Raw genomic sequence first — 10,215 nt, 5'->3', positions numbered from 1 at the left:
TTAGTTGGTAAATTATAAAGGCTTAGAATCCTCCCACACCACCTATGATCCTCGCACACCATTTTTTTTTCTATACGGCTCGTATAGGGCTATAGGGTCATATAGCATCCGATCGTGTCAGTTTGTGTCTAGTGTTGTCGGCCATCGTTTATAGTGCCTCGTATAGCCCTATACTGGTTGTATAGGCCTATACGGTCGTATAGAAATTTTCATGGAATTTTTTTTTAATATACTATCTGAGTTGCACCATATTTTTTAGCAATTTTAAACGTTCTTCTTTTCGACCCTTTCATGTGTTGTTTCACTTATATGGATATATGTTTTATATTGAATAGTTGAATGATAAGATATTTTAGAATGTAATAAATTGTCTTTTAGTATTTACATAACATGTTTGGCTAAGTAATTTGTAGTTGTACCCGAGAACATTCGTTTAAGATTATATTACTTTTTAATAGTCCATACACAATAATCAATCAATGGTTAAGCAAACAAGAAAACATTTGGCCAAAACATACTGATAAACATATAGTCCACATACATTAAAATAAAAGTGCACACCAAAATACATCATGTTCCAAACACATGATCCACATACATAAAAGTAACTAATTTACCCTAAAATACATCAAGTTTTAAATGTGGTCCACGGCTCGTATAGGCTCGCATAGTCGTTTTATGGAGCGATTAAGACAGTCTGAATATTTGTGCAAATGTTTTATATACGGTCGTAGGGCTATACGACTGTATAAGTTTTATGGTTTGTCAGAGAGTAATACGAGCCATTTAATGTTTATACGACTCGTATAGATCTACACGGTCGTATAGGCCGCAAAAATCTGTTTTTTATGTCCCCTTGTCAGTCATTCGTACCTATACGACTGACTGTATAGGCCTACACGAACCGCATAGACATATTTGAGGGAGGGGGGGGGGGGTATAAGGATCACAACCCATTATAAATAGGTAATGAAAGGGATTTAGTGGTGAAGGAAAAGAAAAAAAAATGAAAGATAAAAACAATACATATAATTTTTTTTTGGAGAAATAAAACAAGTAACTTTTACACCGGGACAATTACCGAAAAATACATATTTTAAGTTTGGTCGATGAACTATTATCTTTTAATCATATTAACCAAAGAAGTAGTTAAGTCTAGTTTGAAAAGAAAAGTAAGTTAATAGATAAGAAGCGCTGACTTATAGCATCAGGAGATTGTATATTAAAAACTGATTTAGGAGGAAGACAGTAATTGCAATAGAAAAGAGTAGAGAAGAGCCAAACACAGTGGAGATATGGGAAGTAGCAAAGAAGAAGAAGTAAGTTTATTGGTGAGGAGGACTAGCGACGGCATATCTCCGGTGGTTGTGTTGAGCACTTTGGTGGCTGTCTGTGGATCTTTCGTTTATGGTTCTGCTGTAATAATATTAATAATAATAAAAAATCATTTCAATTCTTTATCCATTCCAATTCTAAACAAACTAATAACAAACAGGTTGGGTTCTCATCCCCTGCTCAAAGTGGAATGATGGATGAGCTCAGCCTCTCCTTGGAACAGTATTCACTTTTCGGTTCAATACTCACTATTGGAGCAATGTTTGGTGCTGTTATGAGTGGCAAAATAGCTGATAAACTTGGACGGAGATGGGTAATTACTAATACTAATACTAATTTTATATTATCTTAATCTTACTTATGTTTGCTTTGATCTCATTATCATATGCCAGACAATGGGACTGTCTCAAGTCTTCTGCTTGCTAGGCTGGTTGGCTATTTTATATTCACAGGCAGGCAGCTTGCTTTTCTCACCATCACTAACACTTTGTCTTGCATCTTATAATAAATATTTCACAACCTTTTTCTTTTAACTAAACAGGTTTCATGGTTACTTGATGCTGGAAGACTATTTATAGGATATGGAATTGGTGTTACTTCCTATGTGGTACTTGCATCATATTCATTCTCCATTCATTCACTCATTCTCTTAAACGCTAATTTCATTATATAGATAGATAGATAGATAGGGATTAGATGGGATCAAATAAAAACCACTAACATACTTTCAAACTTCGCCAAAACCACTTTTAAACATTAGTTTTTTCAATTTTTATTTTTTCATGTTAATATTTGCCAGAACCAAAAAAGAATTCATAAATGCGCTGCATTGTGCAGACACAATTACTAGTTCCCTATTTTTTGACATCTGTAAACAAATACAAGTTCCTTATTATTTGACATCTGTAACGTCTCATCTTTGAAAAAACAAACAGGTACCAGTTTATATAGCAGAAATAACACCAAAAAACCTTCGTGGAGCATTTACATATGTTAATCAGGTAAATACCAATCTGTTATATAAGTTAATATTAAATGCTGACCGATGCATGATTGATTTAGAAACTTTTGCAGCTGATGATAGCTACTGGCATATCTGTAATGTGGCTTGTTGGAATTGTTATTCACTGGCACACACTTGCTCTTATTGGTAAGTAGTTTTTGTTGAATCTCAATGGTTTTACTTAACGAGGTGCAAGCGAGCCGAGCTCGACTAACTTACACAGAGCTCGGGCTCGGCTCATTTCGATCCCGATTTCTAAAGCTTGAGCTCGGCTCGTTTCCTATTTGTTAATTAATATTTATATATTTATAATTATTTTTATATATTTTTTCAATTATAATTTTATATATAGCATATATATATTATTTAGTTAATTTTTTCATAACATTATATACATTGACTAATGATTGTTATTATATATATATGCATATATATATACGCATGTACATATATATTATGAAAGTTATATAAATGGGTCGAGCTAGATAAGCGAAGCTCGGGCTTGTTTATTAAACGAGCTTACTTTTAGGCTTGAGCTCGGGATCGGGCTCGTTTAAGCTCGGCTTGATCAAGCTTTTTCACGATCCAATTTCGAGTAGCTCGGCCTTTTGCACCCCAATTATTCTAAAAACTGCACAAATGGTCTTTGTGATTTAACCATATTCAGGGGCGTCTCCAAAAACCCTCGAAAATTGCGGGTCTGGGACAGGTGGAAAAAATGGGACCTAAATTTTACTTTAAAAAACATTTAAATAAAAGGTGGTCCAGTATATCTATAAATGTTCGCGGTCTGTTTTTTACGGTTTTTAGGTCGCACGTAGTTAACAGTTTCTTTAATCACTGTAAACCGAAACCAAACCTTTGAGAGTTTAAACTGAATCGTGGTTTGGTTCAGGATTTGGACTTGAGGGTTGTTTCATAATAATGATATTATAGTTTGTTTCAGTTTTGTGTTTACTTGATCCAAAAAACAATAAAACTACAAAATATGATACATTTATTGGGTGCACGTGTATACAATAAAAAACAGCAAACTAAACCATGTGCACATAATAAAAATTATCTAACAATATATCATGGGGTAAAAAAGATGTTAATCTACCTAAGTTGTAGGTTGCTTGAGTGTGAACTGCAAAAGCCAGAAGCTTCATAATCCATTAACAGTTTCATGAAAAAAAATATAATAACAGAGTATCTCCCTGGGACTTGAACCCGGAATCTATAGTTCTCTAACAAATGACTTTCCACTGCTCCACTATCCTGTTATGCATCTTATTTTTCTTAAAATTAATTTATATAGAAACATATAAAGAATGTTTTAAAATTTTGGGCCTCCGGGATGAGCGGGCCATGGGCTGTCGACTCCCCCCCCCCTCTCCCTGCGTTGTCCTTGACCATATTGCAAGTTTAGTCCCAAGATTATAAAAAAATTGCAGACTTTGTCCAAACATTTGTGAGAGGGTTGCACGATTAGTCCCCATCTTTAATCCTAGTTAGTTTTAGTGGAAATTTGATGTCATGTGTCTTTCATATGAGGGTAATTGTGTCTTGTCAAATTTGATAATATAATACTCTTTCAAACTCCAGAATTCCTAACATTGACTTCATTAGTGCATAACTGAAGGTGATGAAGTCGACGATAGGAGTTCTAGAGATTGAAAGAGTATCTTATCAAGGTTCCAAATTTAAAAACACAACTGTCCTCACAAAATTGGCACATGACATCACTATTCTGTTTGGAAGTAACGGCGGGGATTAATCGTGTGATCCTCTCACAAATGTTTGGACTATGTTTGTAATTTTTAAATCTTGGGACCAAACCATTTGCTGCAATTTTCTTTGTTTTTTTTTCAAATATTTAAGACATCTTAACTATAACAATAGTTGATATGTTGTTTCAGGGACCATTCCATGCTTATTACAGGTTCTAGGTCTCTTCTTCATTCCTGAGTCTCCTAGATGGCTGGTGAGTTGGTTGAAATATCATTAATGTTTCTTGTTGTTTAATAACCTATTTTTACCCCTAGTGCAATGCAAAGTGCATTACTGAAAAGATGTTTAGGAGTTCTTGTTTCCATATACAAGTGGTATGCTATGTTGAACTGAGCATGCACCCAAAAACATAACAAATATCACATGTATCCCCACAAAAATCACACACACACACACACACACACACATATACACATATATATATCCAAACCAAATCATATATATATGTGTGTGTGTGTGTGTGTATCCATTTTTACATATTTCATAAACATTTAGCAATATAACCCCCATGATTTTCCGAAACCTATAAGTTTATATTTTATCTCATCGTTTTACTTATTTTTCTCCCCCCTTTTTTCCATTGTTTATAACAATTTTCTTACTTCTTTTCCAATTGACAACTTTTTACAATGATTTTGACTAGTTTCTTTTAATGTTTTCTAAATTGACTTGATTAAAATATTCTTCTTATGCATCCTAATTAATCATGGTTTATATAAAAAGGTATAATTGCTGACATTTTTATGAAAAATTTAAAGTGTAAAGAATTAAAGAAGAACTTTGCAATTGACAGGTTATATAGTATTGAACATATGAAACGAAAAACCTATTGAAATTTTGTAATAACAATAAACCAATATTCAATAGAAAGTAAGAAAAACTTGGTCGAACCGTGTCTGAATTGTAACCGGCTTAAAAGAAAGCTTGGATGGGTCTCTCCGTCTTACCAGAAAACCGAACGATAAGAACCTAAACTGATCGAAACCGAAGGTATAGGCGGGTCTGTACTCAGTGTACAACGATTCTTCATTGCTTTTCCAATTGACTCGTTTTTTTCTTTGTACCCCACCAAAATCGGGTGCAGGTACAGTGATTCATGGTTATATTCAGACTTTGCATAGCGATTTTTATGCTGACCAAAAAAATGTATAGTTCCAACTTCCCACAGAGTTGCTATTTATATTATTCAAGTGTGTAATAAATGTATGTAGTATGTACCATTATTAACCTTATATAAACTTTTGGTGTAATGTTTGGCATAATAAAAGAAATCTAAGACCAAATATTTTCAGGCAAAAAATGGTCGGTGGAAAGACTCCGAGTCTGCTTTACAACAGCTTAGGGGAAAAAATGCTGCAATAATTGATGAAGCTGCTGAAATCAGAGTAACATCTTCACTCTCTTCGTTTGACTTCAATTTCACTTTCAGTTATTACATTAAATTTATTGATGATGATACAGGATTATACAGAAACTGTTCATCAGTTGTCAGAAAGTGGAGTCGTTGATCTGTTTCAACCAGAATATACCAGATCTCTTATTGTGAGTCTTTCTTTATTATTTCCATTAACATCACAGATTTCATTGCAAGTGATAATGTTGTTTTAGGTTGGAGTTGGACTTATGGTTTTACAGCAATTTGGAGGTGTCAATGCAATTGCATTTTATGCTAATTCTATCTTTATTTCTGCTGGTAAGAATCCATCCCGCTTTTTGGGTTAAGAGGGTTGCTTGATTTTACGCAATTGGTCCTTGTAAGTTTGGTCCCCGGATTTTAAAAATTGCAAACGTAGTCCAAAAATTGGTGTGAGAGTTGCACGTTTATTCCCATCGTTAATTCAAGTTAGTTTTTTAACGGAAAAGTGATGTCATGTGTCATCTATGTGATGGTAGTTTACTAATTTGCGTCTTTTCAAATTTGGAACCCTAATAAAATACTCTTTCAAACTCCAGAACTCCAATTGTCAACTTTTCGAAGTTGATGAAGTTCTTGAGTTAGAAAACGTACTTTATTAGGATTTCAAGTTAGAAAATACACAATTACCCTCACATGAATATCACATGACATCACTTTTTCTTTAGAAAATAGTTGGGATTAACGGCGGGGACTAAACGTGCAACCCTATCGCAAATGTTTGGATTAAGTTTGCAATTTCTAAAATCCGGGGACCAGACTTGCAATATGGTCAAACCACAGGAACCATTGGTGCAATTTTCTCAAATAGTTGATAAAACTATTTTCTTTTTTTTAAGGGTTTTCAAGTAGCATTGGATCGATAGCATTGGTAATAGTTCAGGTAATTCATACTTCAAAATACTTTCTATCCTTAATAATTTTTGAAATTGCATTATGATCATCGAATCGTTTATTGCAGATTCCATTTACAATACTAGGTGTACTTTTGATGGATGTTTCAGGTAGACGCCCTCTACTGATGGTATGATTAGAATTCTGTTATCACAAATATTTTGTGTATTTACATATAGATTCATTTTAATTACACTATTCAGTAATAATAAATTTAATTTACCTCAAGGTTTCTGCAGCTGGAACATGCTTAGGTTGTCTCTTCTTGGGGATATCATTTTTGCTACAGGTTTGTTTTTTATTTTTTTTATAATTATATAAAATTGAATTTCCAATTCACTTATTATTTTCTGCTAGAAATATGAAAGTTGTAACTAACTGATGCAGGACCTTCAAGAATATAAGGCGTTTAGCCCCATTTTGGCACTTGTTGGGGTATTGGTATGCAATTTCACACTTAACAACATTCCTTTCTCATAACACCATAGTGTCAATATATATATATATATATATATATATATATATATATAGGTTTATGTTCAAGAAAGAAGTCATCTTATTGCAAGAAGTGTAAGAAGTCATGTCAACCAATCATATTTTTTCTTTTGTTTTTCTCATTTAAATAAATATAAGGGCATAATGGTAAACATTTAAACTATCTTAATTTGGTAACTATTAAAATTTTAAAAGTTTCACTATTCTTTTGTTTTATTAAATTTAATAAACATTTGAATGCTTTTATTTTTGATTCACTGGTCACGTTATTTTTTTTTTCTAATTTCTTTTTATTTATAATTAAATATTCATCATTATATCTTCACTCCAAAACAAATTCATCAAATATGCTAATAATCAAATATGTTTATTTTTGTTACCAGATCACGCGATTCTGATTGAACATTTCATTCTAATATACCAAATCATGCAATATTGAACTGACATTGCATTCTAATTTATTGACGAATTATAAATCACCATTTTACTTTTAGTTTTAATTATTTTTCAATCAATGTTTTATGTGTAGGGAAATATGAGTTATGTGTAGGTGAACATAAAATGATCTAACAATTTGTGTAGGCAAATATGAGTTATGTGTAGGTGAACATTAGTCACGTGTTGGTGAAAATAAATATGAGTTATGTGTAAGCAATTTGAAACCTACACAGAACTAATAATATGTGTAGATAATTTGTAATACCACCTACACAGTACATGTATATAAACCTACACAAAACAAAATAAACTATTTTTTTTTTGTTTTACATATAAAACTAAATATAATAACTGACAAAGCATGTACAATATATGAACCCGTGTAAATTATTTATCAACTAAGCCTAAAAATGAAGAAAATGATTTCACACAATAGGTTATTTATTAACCGTGTAGGCTATTCATCCATTTTTTATTACACGGAATGTGTAACTCGCCCAACCTTGAAATAATACAAGCCTTCACCAACTTGGAATAACCTACACTAACCTTGGAACAATGAAACCTTGACGCATCATCAAATAATATAACTGTTCACATTAAATATTTTCAAACTTTAAATATTCAACAACAAAAATTGCAAGTTGGAACATATTCACAAAAGGAAATTTTAGAGGGATTTGAATTGAAGAGTAATTTAGTTAAGTGTGGTGGATTTTAATGTGGCATCACTTATTAAGCCTTCACAAATTTACAAAGATGCCCTTCCAGTGTTAATATGTATCAAATCTTTGACATTTTATTTACAAATATGCCACAACAACTACTAACCATTGATCATTCTTAATCTAGGGCTCTTGTTAACTTCTTTCATTTCTTGCAATAAATCCATTTCTCTCTTGAACCATCCCATATATATATATATATATATATATATATATATATATATATTAACGAATAACGAGCAACACTTGGCGCGGTAGGGTGGTTTGGTCCGATCTCAAGGGGCGGATGGAGGAGATCAAACTTAGTTCTTTGGGGGCTAAGTTAATTATCTTAAAATTAAGTTTATTTTATTTTTGGTATTTGTTTTGAGATTTAGAATTTGATTTGTTTCCTAAATCTAGATTCTAGATAACTTGTTTATGGGGTTTGTTTGGTTTATCATATTTACGTCTTGCAATTCCTTTTGTCGATTGTAAAGAAAAGAGTCCCTCTCTTCTTGTTGAGCAATTCGTTGTGTTCGGTTTTGGTTCTTGGTTTTTAATTTCACTAGTGTTTATATATGTTTTTTTTGAAATTTGAACAAATAAACGTTCACTTGAAATGTGTTTATTAAATTTCCATTTTGGCTCGGCTAGGCTTGTGAACAACCCAAGTATGGAGTTCGACACTTAACAGCTTTCCGTGCTCATAAACTCCATTAAGGTTTAGAGAAATATTTATCGGTTCATGGTAGAATAATAATTATGAGATTAATTGTTAACAGGTATTCAAAGGATCATTTTCACTGGGGATGGGAGGAATTCCATGGGTCATTATGTCTGAGGTTTGACTTTCGTTCATCCTTTTGACATATTCCTTTTTATTGATGAAATATAAATGAAAATGAATGTTGTTATGGTTAATAATTAATAAAAATTTCAGATCTTTCCTATAAATATTAAGAGTTCTGCTGGCAGCCTAGTGACGGTAGTTAACTGGTTTGGTTCTTGGGTAGTTACATACTTCTTTAACTTCCTCATGAGCTGCAGCACTGAAGGTATCGCTCTCTGTGTTACCGTGTTGTTAACTTGCTTATGGTGTTGATGAATATGATCTTATTTATTTTTGCAGGAACGTTTTTCTTGTTTTCCGGCGTTTGCGGTTTAACTATTTTGTTTGTTGTCAAATTAGTACCAGAGACTAAGGGCCGGACGCTAGAAGAAATACAAGCATCAATGACGACATCGTCTCTGTGATAATAGGGTTTGTTAATAGACATTTAGAATAACTACTTTTATGTACATTACAATATAATTAATATGCGGGTTTGGATCAAATACAAATGAAATTAACGTACTAATTGTGAGAATCAAGTAGAGTAATTATGCAATTACATCCTAAAGTAATTACCTAATTACTCTATGATGTAATTACATAATTACTCTACTTGTATATATAATTACTCTACTTGATTCTCACAATTAGCACGTTAATTTCATTTGTACGTTAACTTTCCCTACACATTCTATAATAATTTATGTTCAATACCATGTTGCCATTGAAACCTTAAGAGCATCTTTAGATAACCATGTTGTATTCTTCAAATTTGCTTGGGTTATAAATATTCGTGCTATTTGATCTCTGTGCTACTTGTTTGGGAGGTATATTTTGGCTGGTGGGATGTTTGGTGAAGTGTTGTTATTGCTTTGTTTATAGTTGGTCATGATGAATGTCGTTTTAGTATATGATAGGACAATGGGACATACTAATATGATAGAATGGAAGGTGAAATTTTTTTGGGTGATTGGCAAGTTGAGTTATAAAAAGGGTAAATGGGATTATGTTTACTAAAGTTTACTTTTAATAGTATAGTGACGTGCTTATAAGGTGAGAAAGCATTACCAACAGGCTGTCGCATGATAATACGTCGAGTGTAGTTAATTTGATTTTTGATAATATTTCCTACGAATTTTTCCAATATTGTCGGTGTGGCACTATGTATCTTGTCGGTATTTAGTCAACTTTCTGTTGGAATAAACCAAATAAGATTTCTAATAAGAGGCTCACCAATACTAACTATGTTGGAGTTGGGGCCTTATCAATTGTGTTGGTAAATCAAAATACAATCATATAACAAATATAATGGACAAGAGATGAA

The 10,215-nt window shown here is 32.4% G+C and overlaps 1 protein-coding gene across 2 annotated transcripts; it reads left to right on the top strand.

The window, feature by feature from the left end:
• Positions 1-1,279: 1,279 nt before the first annotated feature.
• On the top strand, positions 1,280-9,447 carry LOC143558478 (sugar transporter ERD6-like 5). Of its 2 annotated transcripts, XM_077047310.1 has the most exons (17): positions 1,280-1,418; positions 1,496-1,648; positions 1,728-1,787; positions 1,877-1,942; positions 2,271-2,336; positions 2,410-2,485; positions 4,240-4,304; positions 5,404-5,496; positions 5,573-5,653; positions 5,720-5,804; positions 6,365-6,408; positions 6,487-6,549; positions 6,649-6,708; positions 6,807-6,860; positions 8,842-8,901; positions 9,000-9,114; positions 9,189-9,447. In XM_077047310.1, the coding sequence occupies exons 1-17, from the start codon at positions 1,296-1,298 to the stop codon at positions 9,311-9,313; spliced, it is 1,389 nt and encodes a 462-aa protein (XP_076903425.1). In that variant the 5' UTR covers positions 1,280-1,295; the 3' UTR covers positions 9,314-9,447. The 2 variants fall into 2 exon arrangements, with proteins under 2 accessions (XP_076903425.1, XP_076903426.1); XM_077047311.1 differs by lacking the exons at positions 9,000-9,114; positions 9,189-9,447 and having other exon boundaries at positions 6,487-6,529; positions 8,842-8,869.
• The last annotated feature ends 768 nt before the right edge of the window (positions 9,448-10,215 follow it).

Source organism: Bidens hawaiensis, unplaced genomic scaffold, assembly GCF_021521415.1.
Source record: "Bidens hawaiensis isolate Kalapana, Puna unplaced genomic scaffold, B.hawaiensis_p1.1 tig00019491_1, whole genome shotgun sequence".
NCBI lineage: Eukaryota > Viridiplantae > Streptophyta > Magnoliopsida > Asterales > Asteraceae > Bidens > Bidens hawaiensis.
The sequence above is the reverse complement of the archived record's forward strand: the minus strand, read 5'-3'. Positions and strand labels throughout refer to the sequence as shown.